Source organism: Artemia franciscana, chromosome 16 (genome assembly GCF_032884065.1).
Source record: "Artemia franciscana chromosome 16, ASM3288406v1, whole genome shotgun sequence".
Taxonomy (NCBI): Eukaryota; Metazoa; Arthropoda; class Branchiopoda; order Anostraca; family Artemiidae; genus Artemia; species Artemia franciscana.
In genome coordinates, this window is record NC_088878.1 from 32,476,651 (window position 1) to 32,495,943 (window position 19,293).

At 34.0% G+C, this 19,293-nt stretch overlaps 1 protein-coding gene across 2 annotated transcripts in view; it reads right to left on the reverse strand.

The window, feature by feature from the left end:
- The window catches only part of LOC136037349 (protein cab-1-like), a 159,030-nt gene that overhangs the window by 100,324 nt on the left and 39,413 nt on the right, over nt 1-19,293 (reverse strand). For both annotated transcript variants that reach the window (XM_065720026.1, XM_065720025.1), the window contains exons 4-5: nt 13,147-13,329; nt 7,185-7,343 (exon numbers count right to left, since the gene is read on the reverse strand). In XM_065720026.1, the coding sequence (XP_065576098.1) occupies nt 7,185-7,343; nt 13,147-13,329 (342 nt within the window). The remainder of the gene's footprint in view (nt 1-7,184; nt 7,344-13,146; nt 13,330-19,293) is intronic.

The window sequence follows — 19,293 nt, forward strand, 5'->3', positions numbered from 1 at the left end:
ATTTTCTAGAATCCCCAACAATAGAAAAATTCCAAACTCTGAAAGACTCATTATACTGCTTAACTGCAATCTATTCACACTTTAAGGAAATATAGTGTGCTTACACGCCAAAGCATAGGTTTTAGTTTTGGATTAGACAAATGAGCATCTTTTTGTGCATTCTAAACTTCTTAAGTATGGACACTCAAAAAGTTTCTTAGAATGTATTCGTGACATACAACATTTTCGATATAACTTTCCATTACGTATCTCAGATTGCATTGAACGAGTTTATGCTTTACATAAAGGTATTACCTGATATAAAAACTTTTTCCGTAAGTACTATCCTAGACTCACTGTTAGAAGCATTCAATTTTAATGATTGAATTTTCTTAATAGGAAAAAAAGTCTGGGAAATATACACTTAGCACAAGATTTACCCGTAACAGAATTCCTAGTTAAAAAGTAGGTCCCGCATAAACATGGAAAATTTTGGACTTGGATTTAGATAAATTGGAAAATGTGAAACACCCCATCCAAACTAGAATAAAGAGTTGGATGGAATATCTAACAAAGTCTTGGAAAGGGGGGAGGGGAATCAAAATAGCCATTGGAAACTTTCCACACCAATTGAGCTGTCCAAGAAACAGTTCAATAGACCTGGATGAGAGCGTGGCAGAATGTGAGGGTGGCAGAAAGAAGTGGCTAATCAGAAATGTCCAAGATGTTCAACAAGCATTGGAGTTTGTTTCTAGGTATAGTCTGTGAAACTTCAGTAATAATAAAAAAAAAAACAGAGAATGTGCATCCAATAGATTATATTCCACCAAAGAAAAACAAAGAGAGAGAGAGAGAAACAGAGAGAAAAATTTGATCTCGAAGTAGAAACGGGGAGTTTAAATGTTAACGATATCCTAAATATAATTTAACAAAAGAAAAATGAAAAAACTGAAAAAAAGAAAATGAAAAATGAAAAAGAAAAATGAAATATAATTTAACAAAAGAAAAAAGGGAAATGAATTCCCTTGTAATGGCCACCTATTTTGAAGCTGCAGTTCTCTTTTTTATTCATTAAGTTTATTTATTGAATATTTTGTATTTATTTAGACAAATAAACTAAGGAAATACAATGTATTCCTATACGATATTTTTATATTTTTAGATGTATTTTAATGTTTTTACATATTCTTTATATTTGATATGATGTTTTTGAATTTTTTTAATCGTATAGTTTTTTTTTTATATTCAAGCAGTGATCTCTATTCCATTTTTCGAAAATTGAGCAAAGATTTCTTATAATCGCTAGTTTTGTTGGAAGTTTTATTAGTTCTCTTTTTTCCCCAGAGGGGACTGTATCGAACCTATGATCCTACAAAATTCCCGAAGGTTTACTTGATCGGAAATCAAAAGTTTTAGTACCGTTGTTAAGTGACCAAAAGATTGGAGGGCTGCTAGCCCCCTTCCATTTCCCTTTTTTCCAAATTCGTCCTATAAAAATTTGACATTGAGATTTTGTTCAGCATAGTTTAATATTCAATAACTATGCCTTTGGGGATAATATGACCCCTCACAATCCCTGGAGAAAGGGCTGTGAAATATAAACCTACCCATTCTTTACGTTACTAATCATAGGTATTATAGAGGGTTGGCTTGTGGAAACATGAACAAATGGACTTAAATCATATTTTTAAAAAGTAAATATTTGGAATATGTCTTAATAAAGATGTGGGGGGTCTATTAAAGGGGTCTAGAGAGGTGGCAACAGTGTGGCAAGGTGGTGGTAATTGACATGGTGTATCACGGATCGTTTGCTTGGGAAAACATGAACCAATAGATATTATGTATGATTTTTAATGAGTAAATACCTGGAAAAAGGTCTTAGAAATAATGACAGGGCGTCATAGGGAGTCAGATGGTCAATTTTAGTGTGACATATGGTGGGAATTGAGATAGTGTGTGAGGGAGGGGTGGCTTGCGAAATAATGAGCCATCGGATTTAAATCATATGGTTTATCGTAAAAACTTCTCTTGAAAAAATTCTTAGGAATGATAACATGTATCACAGGGGTGCTTTGGGGTAGCCAAATATCGCCATGGTCCCGTGAACTGATTGTACTGACATGTTCTACATCTTAAGGTGGGAGGTGTTAAATTATTTCTTTCGACTAAGGGTAAGTGATGTTTAACACTCAGTTAAAAGAAATGAGGGATTTTCGTTAGGGCCTTTCAGAAATAGCTCTTGATATTGCTTAAATTTATCTCTAACAACAAGAGCCAAGAGCTCATATGGCACTCGTGACGAGGTCGGAACCTAAAATTAGACTCGGTACTAGAGTTATCGATTTTGCTGTTCTTTGTTTATTGGCAATTATTACAAGTATAAACTTGCAAATAAAGTGTTCCTGTAATCTCTTCTTGTTCGATATTGTAAGCTTTGTCCCACCACATGCCATCCAAATCTCTCCACTCTAAGTGTTTTCCAAAATTTTCGGCTCCCCCTCCAATTCCCATTAATGTCACCGGATTAGGTCAGGATATAAAACAAGAGCTCTGAGACATGAGGTACTTCTAAATAACCAGTTCCTAAGTTAAAAATTCCTCGTTTCTTCTAATTTTTCCGAGTTCACTGTCCTTCCACTCCCCCTCCCCCGCAGACGGTCTAATCGAGTTAGAAACTATTTTAGTTTAGTCTTGTCTTGTCCCTGATATGCCTACCAACTTTCAGCGATCGCTATAATGATCACGTATCTAGTTTCGGACCTTTTTCATGTACAAATTGGGGTGGTCCGGGATTGGAACACAAGACCTCTCACACCCTAAGCAAGAATCATACCTCTAAACTAGCAAAAACAATTGAGAACAACAATCATTTGTTTTATGGGCAAGTAAATTTCTTCTCAAGTGTCTCGTTCTCTCGCTCCCGTCCAGATGGTCGAATCGGGGAAGAGACTATTTCTAATTTAATCTGATCAGGTCTTTGATACGCCTGCCATCTTTCGTCGTCCTAGCTTATCTGGAAGTGCCCGAACTAGTAAAACTGGGACCGATAGACGGACAGATATTGTGATCGCTATATGTCACTTGGTAAATACCCAGTGCCATAAAAAAACACCATCTCCTCTCTGGAATAGCTTGCTAGGGTAGGTTAGCAACATATTCTCATGGTGGCGTGAATATCCATAGCCTGGGCTCAATCAAACTTGGTATTTTCGTTAAAAATTCTCAGAAATATCTCTTAACATACTTTAAACTTATGTCTAACAACCCCCATCTCTGGAATTGGTTGCTTGGACTCCCCGTCTTTCTTTGATTCGCGTTTGTTTTTCCTTATATTTTATATATATCAGGTCTTTTCAAGTTTCTTTTTCTTTTGTTGGGTTTCAACTGCTTTTTCTGTGTTTTAATAAGGCTTTGTAAATTTATTAATATATTGTATATACAAAAGTTTATATTTTTTAGATTTAATGATCTAGGCTTAAACTTCAATACATTCAACAAACGCAATTCAATCATCTTGTAGCCTATGAAAATAGGCATGCTCATTCAGGAGTTCTGTTATTATAAGTATAAAGTTCAGAGTAGTAAAGAAGAAAAGGAAAAACTGTTAATCATGTATGAAGGCGTAGACTACTATAGCTATAATGATACTCCCGCTTTTATTTCATCTCTGATAGCAAAACTGTCTGATAAAACTCTCTAAAGCATTACTCAATAAGCAGGTGTACTTCAAATGCAAACAAGTTTCAGTAATCGATTTTCCCCTCTGTATCTCAATTATCACAATTATATGGGAAACGTAATCAATAGCTTAATCATTGTAGTATTCACGAACAGGGGATTCTCCGCGTGTGGAATTTGATATTTCCCAAATCAAAATATTAGAAAGGTTTTTATAGTCCAGCTGTCTAGGGTACATTTTCATTGAATGAAAATGCCCTTTCGAATCCCTTTGGGGACAAAAATCATTAGAATATAAAGGTTCCCTGAAAACAATTATTGGAAGAAAATGAAATCTCTTAGAGTATTATGCAACATCCCATGAATACATCGTCATTACGTAACACCCACGTGTGTGTCCTTGGTTAGCTGAAAACAATCCATTGAAAGAAAATGAAGTCTCTTAGAGTATTATGTAACATACCATGTATACATCGTCATTACGTCAATACCCAAGTGTCTGTCCTCCTCAGTTACAAGCGGCGACCCCCCACGGGCCCAGAAGAAACAAGACATGTTTGAATGTGTCATCCTTAATAATTAAATATTCCCTATGATGTAAGAACTACAGGAATCTTGAAACTTCTTGAAGAATAATGTCTCAGAAAATGTCTTGAAATGTTTTAAAACGTCTTGAAAAATGTCTAGAATAAAAATATCTTAACAAAACGTCTTGCAGTGTCTTGACAGTGAAATTGGATGCTAGGGCCCCCTTAGAATTAACCACTAGGGCCCACCGGTTGGATTTGACTGTTAGGGCCCCCAGTTGAAAAGTTTGCTAGGGCCCCGGTGGTTAGGTCAGGTTAGAGTTCCCGATGAAATTGGGAGCTGGGGCCCCCATTGGCTTGGTTAGGTTAGGGGCTGCTGCTGAAATTGGATGCTAGGGTCCCCTGATGAAATCTACGGCTAGGGTCTGGCGTCTTAAAGGTTCCCCTGTAGCGGGCCCTGGAAGTTTTTTCCTGGCCTTTGTATGCTTTTCTAAGAATCAAAGAAACTACTAGGTAACACTCTATTAGGTAACAACCAAGCTCTATGACGTAACATGCAATGAAATCTTGGGGTAAAGAAACCCCCCTGAAGGTTCTTTGTAAAAAAGGAAACTCCTAGGTAAAACCCAAGGAAATTTTTATTTAGCAGGCCCCCTGAAGATTTTTCCTACACCCTTAGAAACAGACGCCTGTGTCTCTTAGAAAACATCCCCTATGACTTAACATGCACCTGCACCTCGAAGAAATTTAATAACACCTATATCTTGAGGGAAGTCACCGTTCATCTTAAATCATTAGAGGAAGAAAGGAGTAGTGGCTATATGTGTGATTAAAACCAGTGAGGGGATACTACTGTCAAGCAAGGCAAGTTCAGGTGGTAGGGTGTTTGACTACCAATCTTGGGGGGTACGGTTTATACCAACACATTACTCTCGGTGAATTATTTTTGGGCAAAAGCAGCAGTTTTTCATAAAAAAAAAGAATATTACACTATTTTACAGACAAAGATTGATAATGAATTGATTAAGCGGAAGATGAAGATCGCTTTTCCACGTGCATGAGCAGGGCCGTATACAGGAATTTTTTTATTTTTGGATGGAGGAGGGGGGTACTTTTTAAAAATTATAAACAAAATTGTATTTTTGATACGTTTATATGAGTCAACCAAATGCTTTAACGGGAGGGGGGTCAATCCACCTAACCCTCCCCCTACATACAACCTTGCATATGATTATTTACAATGCTATAGATTTGGAAAGCTTATTCTGCTTTGTCTCTTGGCTTGGTAGTTAAACTTAAACTTTCAGGGATATTTAGTTGGGGATATATGGAGGGAAGTCGTAGTCCCGGTGGTAAAGTGATTTTGAGTTTTGTGCTTGTAGGTGGATAATGTTTCTCAGTCCTCACAAAAAAAGAACTACGGCTTTATTTATGACTCTGAGCCGACAGGCTATTTAATAAAAAATTAAATTAAACACAAATCAAATTTTGGTTTTATTTAACAAGAAATTAGAATAATTCCCAAGGGTAATTTTAAGAATCTTCTGTTTCATCTATACTTAAAGATAATATGCTTGCATTAATTACAATTACGGACAGTGTTGGTGTTTAGCTTACACAACAGACAAGAATTTCTCTGAGACAACACTGCTTCATAACAAAATAAACATGGTAAGATTAAAGCTTATATTTGAAAGGATTCGGTAATACCTACTTCCTAATGGTAAAGTAACGAGTGATTCATTGCTAGTTTTGGAAGCATATCGCTGTTATTCACAAATAAAGATATATGGTGTTTACTAAAATTGGGTCTTCAGTGCAAAAATAGGGGCACCAGTTTGCGTATGTTGGGTGGGGATATCAACTCGCCATCTCAAATAACCAATAATAAAATAAATAAAATAGCCTAATAAATAAAATAGCGCACGATACTATCTCACTATATATAAGGAGCTTAAGAGCTTCGTCTGCTCACAGAAAAATTTAGGCCGATATAGCCAATTTCTTCTATTCCAAGCAAAAAAACACATTTCAAGGGGGGAAGGAATTATAATAATCATTATTAACACTTGTGGTGAACCCGTTTTCTGAGACGAGAGATGATGAAAACGAAAGTAATCTCACATACTTTTTTGCCTCTAATGCAGTAATTAATTTTTTCAATATAACATCTGGATTCTAATTTCAAAAAAAACAATTGGCTGAAGCCTTCGTCTCTATAAATCTATTAGACCTAATTAGTTTTGTAACTAATTAGAAAACTAATGAACTGAAATTAATTAAATTTGGCTACACTTTCTTTTGTAAAATTGAAGCTATAACGACCTGTTAATTCCCAAAGCAACTAGAACTTCATGCAAGGAAACAACCAGGATTTTATTTTTGGGTGGGGAATACAATAATTTTTTTTTCTAACTCATCAAAAACTTGTTTGCATACTTTTTTGTTACGTTTTTACGAGTCGGAAAAAAAATAGGTGAGGAAAGGTTCTAACCCCTTATCCCCACCCTCTTGTTACAGCTTGCCTTCAAGGGAAAGCAATACCTTCTTAGGTTGCTTGGTGCCATTGTCTTAGCCCTCTTTTGCTAATTTTTCACCTAGATTTCTTTTTTATTAAAAATTTAAATCCTGATTTTCACCAAACCCAGCGACATTGTTTGGTCTATCAGCTTCCATACTCTGGAATCGTTCCAAATAACACCTTCCCCTCCCTCCTCTCGGTAAAACTTAATATAGAATTCTTATATATTATATGTCTCTTATAAACATTGACCCCCCACCCACCTAAGAAAAATCGTAACTCAGCATATAATGAATGAATCTCAATCAGTCCCAAATGCAAACGTCTGAAGCCAATGTCTATTTTTGCCCAATAATTTTGGAACCCTCAGCACATATGAATTACAAACAGTTACACACATAATTTTCTCTGGTCTAATTATTTTTAACATGGTTTTGAGAGGTGAGGTCTCTGATTAAAATGAATTTATGTGAACTTACCCGTAAAATAAAAGTCATACAGAGGGTTTTTTGTTGCCTCACCGCCCACTTGAACGTGAGGATGAGCAACTGGCTCACCAGTGTGAGATGTGTTGCTCGAATTTCCCTGCTCATTCATTTTTAGTAAAAGTGGTGGTTCACTCGAAATACCATTGAGACCTAAAAGAAATTATTGAATTGGGAAATATTCTTTCACTTGGGTGTCCCATTAGCACTTTCACGTTCTAGTCTCACATGATATATAAAGTCACTCAAAACTGGTTAGCTGCACTTGAAAACGAAAAATTAACCAAACTAGGAAGAATGCTCACACTATACGTCAAGAACTTTTTAAATAGATATGACAAGTTATAACAGGCTAATGTTAATGTTGTTAGGCATCAAAACCCACCCGCGTTCGGCAATATAGGGATCAAAATTTTTTTTGGTGCTTGTCTTTTAAACAAAACACACCCAAGAAGTGAAGTTAGGTTAATCCTAATGAAATGACCAAAACATAATGATAATATAATACTCTAGAAACAAAATTATAGAAACTACGACAAAGAATTGTGAAAAACAGACCGCAAAGAACAAATTATATTAAATACTAACCCTAACCACCTTTATATGTTAAATATTTAATTAATATATAGCTACATCGTAGTTTCTCTCATCCAAAATAAGCGAATTCTAACCAATTCCGATGAAGCAAACCGATTATTGTTATATCTTGTGCAATTCTTGAGTGTGTTTCGTAAATACTATTTTTGTAATATAGTTTTATTACAAAAAATATATAATATGTTTTTGTAATATACACGGAGTAATTATGTTTTTCTTTTTTAATGAAAAGCAAAAAAAAACCGTTTTAAGTGCTAATAATAATAAAATTTATTTTTCAAACGCTAAGGGGCGCAAGAATCATGTGCCCCCCCCCCCAAAAAAAAATACACTACTGCTCAAGACTCAAAAATGAATGCTTATGTTTACTAAAATTACATTATGAATAACTGAAGCTTAACGTGAAAAGTAATGTCAACCCATACTTATGACATATTTATTTGAGAAAATCTCTTCTAGGTTTAAGCCGGTTGAAATAATGAAGTTGTTTATTTATAAAGATGGAACTGCGATTTAAATAAGCACATTTCCCAGTATGCTATTGCTTATCTTGCCATCTACAGAATTTATTATTTTAAGTTAAGATGGCTCTGCAAACTGTATTTTTGTGAACTAACTCTTTTCTTTCAAAAAACCTTGACATTCTACTCTACATTCTTTAATCAAATGACTAATTCAAATTTATTTTAGCTTTTATAGAAAATATGAGCTATTCAAAGTAGTAAGAATGTTGATCAAGTCTATAAGACGAACAACGTAAATTAAAAAAAAATTAGATTCTTAGCTTTATTTTAAAAAACTGATCACTAGGTTGGAAAAAGTCCAACATTTTTCTGTTTTATGCGAACATGGAAAATTTATTTGGACGTATTACAATTTGCACTCGGTAATATTTATTGCTAAGAGGTCTGTTTAATATTCGTTGGCCAATGTTTTTTCTTCTTTTTTCTTGAAGTTTTTTTGTACATTTTTTACACACTAATCTTATCTTAAGCGAAAATACTTAAGAACATGCTAAGCAGGATTTAGCACAAAAACCTCAAAATATAAAAAAAAACATTGAAATTTATTTTTTATAATAATGGTATTGAGCGGTTTATTTGTTAATAGATTATGTTAAAAGTTTCCAAAATAAACTTACATTCGACAAAAAATATCACTACTAAAGTCACTTGTTAGACCTTTCCAGTAGAGTCTTTTGATTTTTATATTTCCATGGGTTAATATTCATCACACGACAATTGTTTCTAAAACTATGAAAAGTTGAAGGAAAGAAACTAAAATTTGAAGCATACTAGAGTAAAAACATCGAAACTAAAAGTAGAAGTATACTAGAGTAAAAACATCGAATAATTTAAAAAGAGTAATCAATCAATAAGTTGAGTAGTTTATTTAACATTAAAATACATTGCAATTTTTCCAAACTAAATCACAATCGCAAAAAATATTACTGCCAAAGTCAAAGGCGTTATTTTTTTTTTTTTTTTTTTTTTTATGGATTGTGGTTAAGCCACACCACAGACACATGTGTCAATAAAAAGCCAGAATTTACGCACATTCTTGAACGTAATATTCTTGAACGTAATTCTTGAACGTAATATTTACAAACATAGTATTTACGTATTTTAAGGCTATTTTGTCTCCAACTACTTCTTACTAATGCTATTCCTTTAAATCTTTTCCTAAACTCTTATTATAGATAAAAACTACTGTTCAAAGCTTTCATATCCTCTATTTTCAAAGACTGTACCTTAACCATTAACTATGAATGGTCACTCTTTACTTTATGCCGTCATATTCGGGAATTATGAAAATTATATAAAAAATGTCATTAAATTGGTCTGGATACTAATTCTTAGACTAATACTGCTGACAACTTACTGTAGCATCAAGCCAGCTGAGGTCAACACTTCTTCTCCACACACACTCCACACACTTCTTCAACACTCACACTTCTTCTCTATCCCAATCTGTTCAAAGTCTCCCTCTTTACACCCTCCAAGGAAGTTCCAATTTCCATTTCTCCCACCCTCTTCAGGGATAGCCTGCTTTTATTTGGCTCTAGATGATTCGCTGGCAAGGATAAACTTTGGCAGTCCGTTATCCTTCATCTGTAGAACGTCTCCACCTTTGCCGTCTCCACCTATTTCGAATCATAGTCCAAGAAAGAGGGATTTAACCACATTTCTCATAGTGCTTACTGTTCGAAATACGCGCAGTCAGACAGATACCCGAAGAAGTCTATAGAGAAGGGAAAACTTCTAATAAATCCTCCTCTATCTTTGGGAGCAGCCACATCTCGGAACTCAGCTTGACCACTGTCATCACTGTAGCTTCTACTACTCTAATCTTGGTTCGCAGACTTAGCTTCCTATTCTTCCAACCTTTTTTATTTTAAGAAATATTTGTGTGAGCATGAAATGTTCTGCCCATGTCATACCACAGTCAAATTTTTCAATAAGAAAGCCAAGTTTTGCAAAGAACATTGTTTTTTTCTTGATTTTACGTGAAAACTTGTACTAAATAAGCAGAAAATTAAAATGGCACAAAATGGGCTTGAAAAATAATCTGTTCCCAACTCTTATCTACTCAAGTTGTTACATCCAGTTTTGATGGAATAAATTTGATAATAATGTAAGCAAGTAGTTTCCCAGGTATATTGAGCAGGCTTATCCCGCGCCAATTGCCGTATTCAGATGCATCACCTTTTTTGAAGACCATAATCATCGTACTCCGTGACAAATCTAAAGGATCTTCCCCGAGGACTACACATTCGCAAAAAGCCTATTTGTACCTAAAAGATGAAATGGATCATATGATCATTTCACCTGTGAATCTGTCTTCGCCGGGTGCTTCATTACTCTTCAGTCTTATGAAGACTTCGAAAATCCCTTCAGCTGTATGTGGATCAGAGTTACTGTCAAGCAAGGACAGTGGTTCTGGTAGAATCCTAAGTTCTTTAGGTGAACGACGGCAGCAGGATATCGAGAAGACTGGAGACTCCTTGTCGATACTTTAGGCTCCTCTTGAGGGAAAGGAGAATCTCAGTTAAGATAAAAATTGTATGCTAATGTTACGTCATCTTTTGTCAGGTTTCTTTACAGCTAGAATAATGCTGTCGGAGATCAGCACCGCCGGTAGGGACTGTAAAGTCTAATGCCGTATCTTTTTTTTATAGAATAATGCTGTTTAAAGCTTCTGTGCTTCTAGCTATAAAAATATGTCTTAGCTTTTAATTCTGATTTGGTAAATAATTATTCTATTCCTGAAATTTGAAGAATTTTCAACTCGAGAACATACGAACAGCGTCCATATTTAGCGAACTAGTCATGTGCAATTTCAATTTTATCGAAAAATATAACTATAATGTGGCCCGGGCATTAAGCCAAATTCTTGGTATCGAAACCAAACAAAAACCAAGAAAGTCCGCAATAGAGTCTCTGAACAAATTATATGTTAATTAAAACAACTTTTTATTTTCCTAAACTACCCAACAATCGATAAAATATCATTGCTAGTGACTAATGGCAATAGGGATTCATTGAACTCTAAGATTTATCTGAGTTAGATTTACAGAGTCGATTTTGAAACACCAAAGTTCCACAAGAGATTCAGCTTTTTGAATAATTAATTTTATTAAATTAAATTAAATTTAATAAATTAAATTTATTAAAGATAAAAATTGCAATTCCAAAGTCTTTGATGATTTTTTTTCTTTTACTGGAATTTCTTTTCTGGAGCATGATATTAAGTTTTGCATACCTAGAGGAGCAACCATTAATCCGTACTTATTGATTTGAAAATTTTTTTTGATTGATTTGATTTAAATAATTTATTTTAAATCAATTTAATATAAGGGGTCTTCTGCCTCATGAAACAGCATGTGACGTGAGAGTCTTTTTAAAGCCAGTGTCTGGTAGTAATCAAAGTTCATTCCTATGACGCCTGGAAAAAAAGTCCTTGTCCAGGGATTTTCGGCTTGCATGTCCCCCTTAAATTCCTATGCGTGCAAGCATATAAATTTGAAGTTTTATCTTAAACAAAAAATATTTCTAAAATAAGAGATAGATGTCAGCCTTAGTACTCTTGTTGATGGAATAGTCGAGAAACATTCTTCAGAATGAAGGGAAATTAGGGGGTTAAATTTGATTGAAAGCACTTTGTTTGTTTTGTCTTTCAGATCATTATTTTAAAAAATGACCCTCCTTGACAGGCAAATTTGTTTTTAAACTAAATTATACCTTCCTATCTGTGGATTGAAAGTGTTCACAACAATGCCTAGGTATATCAAAAGCATTTAATTCTCCCTGGGTAAGACAAGAAAGGCTGTTTTTTAATAAATTACGAATTTTTTCATTATAAAATTATAATTTATGAATTTTTTTATGAGAGAAAACAGCTGAAATTAAATTAATACCGTTTGTTTTTTTAAGCAAGAGTTTATCTTATCAACACGAAGCCCAGCAATGAAATTTCAAAAAGAGGACATCGGACATCTTATGCTATTAATTTTTGACTTAAGTGCTAGTTTTAAATTTGCTTCCAGCTGCTTCTTTCCTTTCATCGGAAGGCTTCAAAACAATGTCAGTTGAAAGCATTTTTTGCGGTCTTAAATATAAATGTTTTAAAAATTATCTTTCCTATTGAAAATAAAAGAAAATTATACGTTGAAATTTATATATGATTATTCAATTTGGATTATATATAATATATTCTATATAGATTATATTTATAAGATTTCTAGCTTCAAAATTAGTTCTAAGATATGTCCCCCGAGAAATCATGTTGCAGTAATCTAGCATAGAGTGAACCACAGCCCATAGTAATTAAAGGTCTTAAAACATTTTTTAATAAGCATTCTATTGAACAAAAATTTCACATTTGAGGTGAATCAAGAAAGGTGACTTTTATGCAGGTTTATCTTAAGCGTAAAAATTTATTGCAAAAAAAACTTGACAGAATGCTGAGTGTGTTTAAGTTTTTTCAAGTATTGATTTGTATAATAAAATCTATTCATGTCAATTCCGGTAAAAGGTAATTAAGAGCCATATAAATTAATATTTCACTTTTTTGGCAGGCTACATATTTTAACCTGTAACTCCTAAGCAATTAACCTGTTTTTTTGCATCAAATTTGTGTTTTCCTTAAAGTGCTAATTTTTGTAACTCCATACCCAGGGAAAATCAGTTTATTTGAGCTAGTTTTGTAGATATATCTTGCATATTCTAAGAGGCAGTAATTCATCTTTTTTCATTTTAAGTTTCAACCTCGCTCTTTACTTTTACAAGAAATAATTTGTTTTTGAAAATAATTAAAGAAAACTTCAATTAAAATACATTTTTTTATAAATAAAGCTTACTCTGTATATTGTGCTTTTGGAAGTAGCCCTCAGCAATTTCATCGTTTTCTGGTTTCTTAACCTTGTTTATCCTCGTCTCTGTAGTTGGATCCACCGCCTTAGTGTTTTCTGTAGCTGCAAACGAGGCTTCACTTTTACTGGTAAGTTTGGACGGTATCGAATCTTCTTTTCTATTATTCTTGTCTATGAATTAGAGAAAGAATTTAAATTAGCCACAGACAACTATTTGTTTCAAAAAGTAAGGAGTCAAAACCCATATATGCACAAAGAAGAAGAGAAAGAAGAAGAAGAAGAAAAAAGGAAGAAGAATAATCAGTCAACAGGTTTTTTGGATTACTTTTATTATTTATTTATTTATTTTCTTTATTTCCCTCAAAAAAATGAGGAGTACGCTACAATATAATAAAATGAAAAAAACAACTGATAACACTTACAATAAAAACCTATCAAATATTGATCCAACACTTAAAAAAAAAAAAAAAAAAAAAAAAAAAAAAAACAAAAAAAAAAAAAAAAAAACTTTCTAAATAGATTAGCCTATAAATCATGAAGAGCCAAAACTGTTACTAAAAAAACGGAAATAAATTGTGGCCTAAAAGGCTAATTTTTGCCCTATCTTCAAATTTTTTATATTTTTTCTTTATACAGACTACAGGATCCTTCACATTAAGCTTTAAAACAATCTCAGTGTTACTAAAAGAAAGGGGGAAACCAAGTAAAAATTTACAAAATTTAAAATAAGCAACTTTAATGGGCGAAAGATCGGAAGGTCTGAAATTTCGGAAGAGGAGGGACGGGAACAATACGTGAGGCAGAGCAACAGCGCTATACATACGACCAAGGACGTCCCGACGGTAAAGACCCCGAAAACGAATTAAAAGACCAAATACCTTGCGTAGTTTCATCTGAACATGCTGAACCAGGACTGGTTTGAAATCTCTTTTCGAAGCAGCATAAGGTAATCCCAAATAGGTGACTATTGGCGACGACTGAAAAATAACACCATTGCCGCAATCGAGAGTCGCCCTGGCATTATCCTCTAAACAATTTACAACAAAAAATTAACATTTTTCAAAACTGATAGAAAGGCCCAAACCTTTTAAACAATTAATTAAAATATTAAAATTAGAAACAAGACTAGACTTGGACCGGCTTAGAAGGATAATGTCATCAGCATATGCAATGTAAGACAGATTTCGAGATAATGAAACAAACGAGCAGGAAAGAGAATTAAGGGCAGTAGCTAAACAAGAATTGAATATATAAGGAGAAATAATTCCTCCTTGTCTAATTCCTCTACCCACTTGAATTAATTTTGACTGAGATGAAGACGAACTCGGACAGATACGGATCTTTAAACCAGAATACCAAGAGCGAAAGACTCGTATGACAGCTAGGGGCAATCCAGCATGGATTAAAGTGAGCAGAGCGGATGCATGAGAAATGTTATCAAAGGCCCCTTTGATATCAATCAAGAGGGCGTATAGCGGTTGACCAGAGATTCTCGCTTCTTCAATAACTTTGCTGAAATATGCATGGGCATGGTCACATCCCAAACCTCTCTTGAAACCAACTTGATTAGAACCAGTGTCACGAATTTCAAGAAGATCCTTCAAACACAACTCAAACACTTTCCCAATCATAGAACCCCTAGTAATTGGCCTCCAGGAACTACAAGATGACAAGTCTTTTTTCCCGCTCTTAGGAATAGGCGTAACTATGCCAATATAGAATGACGATGGTACTAAACCAGTAGTAAGTAAAAGGTTGAAAAATGCCAGCAGAGTAACAAGAAAAGAAGAAGGAGCAAGTTTGAGGTGATTAGCAAATAAGCCATCATGATCCTTAGCCAACTGCGCCTTTAACGTTTTGATTGCTCCACGTAACATACCCTCAGAAATCCTGTAATCAGTTGAAAAATTCTTCAACCTTTCATCTAATTGCAACACAACACTGTTAGAATCGTACGAAGTCGACAACTTAGAAAAATATTTTTCCCACTCTTTTAGCGATGGTGTGGAATTAGTATCAGGCATGTTAATCCGCCTATTGCCTCGGAGAACATTCCAAAGGAGATTCTTGTCCTTGTCGTTATCAATGTTTGAAGAAGCTTCTTCTATGACCAGGTTATTATGACGACGGAGCTCTGCTTGGAATTCAGCCTTTCTCTTTTTCATTAGCAAAAAAACTGGATGCGAGTCTCTTGGCTTACCGAGGGCCCGCCATTCCCAATACGCTTGTTTAACTGAAAAAAACTATTTTGCTAATTGAGGCCAAATTTTACTTTTATTCCATTTAGTAGAACTGATTTTATCTTTGAGCCAAACTCCGTTTTTAACAGCCCAATAGGCAAAACATGGGCAACTTAACATCTTTGTATGCATTTCAGCAGCTTGACTGTGAGCAAAAATCTAGTAAAACAGTCTATTAAGAATCTTTAAACCGAAAAATTAGTTAGGCGATTTAAATCCAAATTAGAGTAATAAGGGTTCGAGCAACCAAATGGTTAGGTTAGGCACTATCAACAAATGGTTCAAGCGACCAAAGGGTTAGGTTAGGCACTATCCAAAAAGGCCTCGAGCAACCAAAAAAATGGTTAGGCACAATCTAAATTAGAGTAATAAGGTTTCAAGCAACCAAATGATTAGGTTAGGCACTATCCAAAAAGGCTTCGAGAAGCAAGAAAATTTGTTAGACACTATCCAAAAAGGATTCAAGCAACCAAATGGTTAGGTTAGCCACTATCCAAAAAGGCTTCGAGCGACCAAAAATTGGTTGGATACTATCCGAATTATAGTAATAGGCTTCGAGCAGCAAAAAAATGGTTAGGCACTATCCAAAAGGGATTCAAGCAACCAAATGGTTATGTTACCCACTATCCAAAAGGGTTCGAGCAACCAAAAGATTGGTTGGATACTATCCAAATTAGAGTAATAAGGGTTAAAGCAACCATACATAGTTAAACAATTCCTGGTAGATATTTCCGTATTGGTTTTACAAAGACAATTTGCCTTTGCATGGACAACTTGCCCTTGCAAGTTCACAGGCAAGTTCGAAGACTTAGTTGAAAGATTTTCTTCCTCGTGTACTAAATACATTCCACGTATTTTGTTAAGTCTTCTTCTTATTAATAAACTTACCTTAACTTACTTAACTGAGTCAAGCTTTGAAGTTGTCGAACTTGTCAATATACTTTTAATTTCTTAATGCTTGTTAGGTTATATATTTTTCAAAGGGGGCACACTCAATAAATTTTGAGAATTCAGGATTAGATCAGAAGAGCATCACGTTCTTCGTATCGTTTTCCAGAAGTTCGGTCAGTTTTTTACTTTTTCTCTCCTGACGCTAAGAAAAAGCAAATAAAAACTGTTTTAACCTTATTAAGAGTTTTTCGAGACCTTTATAAATAGGTTCAAAACAGCATTTTTGCCTTTCCTTAAAATCGTGATTTTATGTTTGTCCCCCAGCGCGGAAACAGACCTAAATCTCTGCAATCTGAATATAAAATTGTATTTTTTAAACTCATATTGAGGTCCTTTCTCTGATATTTTATAATGTTACTGTTTTATATACTTGTGAATGGCCGTCATACTTGTACTACTGCTATAAGTTTATATTAGTTTGTTCATTTTAAGAAAGCAAACCAAACTAAAAATATTCAAGTTATCTTTGATATCTCAACCAAAATGACTTAGAGGCTGTATAAAAAAAGAAGTCCCTTAAAGAAGTCTTTACAACCTCTACCGGTTGCATTGATCTCTTCTTCCTAGCCCCTTAGCTAGGGAGTGGAATGAGTGGCTAGGGGCAGCTAACCTGTGCTTTTCTCACCCTTCCTTTTTATCTTTCCCAGATTTCTCCAGGTAACCATTTAGAGATGGGTTGACTGTAGCTGAGCTTACAGAGTCACGCTACTAATTCCAGTTCCAGCAAAACAGCCAGCAAACCACTGTCCTCACAGACAAAGGCTGTGTTTAGTAATCTAAATCTTTGGAAGCCTAAAAAAGATTATAGCGGGCATTCAGAAAACACTAGAAAATACCCCAAAACCCATATACATATATACATATATATATATATATATATATATATATATATATATATATATATATATATATATATATATATATATATATATATATATATATATATATATATATAAAGATTAGCAGCAGATATTAATTATTCCGCCTAGTCTTCTATGCCACCTCCTTTTCGGAGATGACCGCAACTTTCTTCCATGCCAGGATTTTTTTTTTCTTCCACGCCACTAAAAAATGTTTCCTGAGGTTTTCTTCCACAAAAAAAATCAGCTGTTAATACGCAAATATATTTTAAGACTACAATGGCCCTCGGTTGACAAATAGAAATAAAAGAAAATATCATTAAAAAATAACCAAAAAAACGAGGCTAATTTCAGCCACTGAATACAAAGAAGTGTTACCGATTAGTAATCAGAAATCTTAGGAGACAATGGGGACAACAGAATGTGGATAATGATAATCTATATAATCCCCAGATACAATGGGGACTGTAGAATGTGGATAATGATAATCTAAGCCACTCTTTGATAATTAGGCAATCCGTCTTCATTAATTGAAAAAAAGTAAAAGCTAACCTTTTAAAGTGAACTCTAACAGAGCAAATGAAACACTGAATCAAACAAACACACACAACCAGGCCAGAAAGAATGAAAGACTATTCACAAATTGAATTGCGCAAGACGTCTCTACCTAGTGATTAACTTAGCTTGCCATTTGACCTGATTTTTACTATTTGTGCAGTCGAATGATGTTAGCTTAAAATCAGGGAAAATACTATTTGATTATATTAATATTAAATTATTACAAACTGGGTTTCTAGGAATATCTCCAGTATTTCTTTTTAAATCAAGGTCTCTAACTTATTCTCGTTTCCTTGGTTAGTTTTTAATTATATTTTCTTATTTTTTCTATTTTTTGTCAAATTGGTTTTTACTTCTGATTTTCTGAACCGGTTGAATATTAAGCATTGTTTTTACACTCGGTTGACTATTTATAATATTTTTGTATATTAATTACGTTCGTGTTTAATTAATTTATAATTTTTTATATATTAATTGTTTTCGTAATTTTTTTTCTTCTTATTTATTAGAGCTGTTCAAAAAAAATTGAAGACCATACGATATTAAATACAAAAAAAGTTTTTTCAAATGAAAGTAAGAAGCGATATTAAAACTTAAAACAAACAGAAATTACTCCGTATATGAAAGGGGTTTTCCTCCTCAACGTCTCGCTCTTTACGCTAAAGTTTGACTCTTCCTCTTAACTCTACTTCTTAAAACAGTAAAAAGCTTTAGCGGAAAGAGCGGGGCGTTGAGGAGAAAAATCCCATTTCACATACGGAGTAATTTCTGTTTGTTCTATGTTTTAATGTCGCTCCTTACTTTCATTTAAAAAAACTTGTTTTTTATTTAATTTCTGGACGTTTTTTAATTAATGCATGTTTTGATCTTGGCTCTCCGCACATAAATAATTAAAACGAAATTTACATATTATTTTTTTTGCTAAATGGCTTTCTCATAATTTTGATCGGAAAATTTTGAGAAAAAAGGAGCGAGGGAGGAAGCCTAGTTGCCCTCCAATTTTTTGATTATTTAAAAAGGCAACTAGAACTTTTAATTTTCTTATGAACATTTTCATTAGTAAAAAAATATACGTAATGAAACGAATTAACTTACGTAACGAACGTCTATATCCATATGTTTATATTGCATATATAAGGGGGCTCACCCCTCGTCGATACCTCGCTCTTTACACTAAAGCTTAAATTCTATTCCTTAAGAATGACCCTTGAATAGCAAAGGCCGTAGAATAAATAGTTGAAATTACTAAAAATACTTTAGCGTAAAGAGCGAGGTATTACGAGGAGGTAAACCCCTCATACGCGTAATAATTTCTGCTTGTTTTAAGTTTTAATGCTGCTCCTCACTTTCAGTAGAAAAAAAACTTTTCATATTTATTTTTTCATTGTTTTTTTTTAAATAATGCTAAAAAATCCTGCGCCCCCTTCATTGAAAGTCTCTTCCCAATTGAGAAGTTTTTCCATGGAAAGATCTTCCCACGTCCCCCCCACCTCAACTCTCCCTCCCAAACCAAAACAATCCCCCTG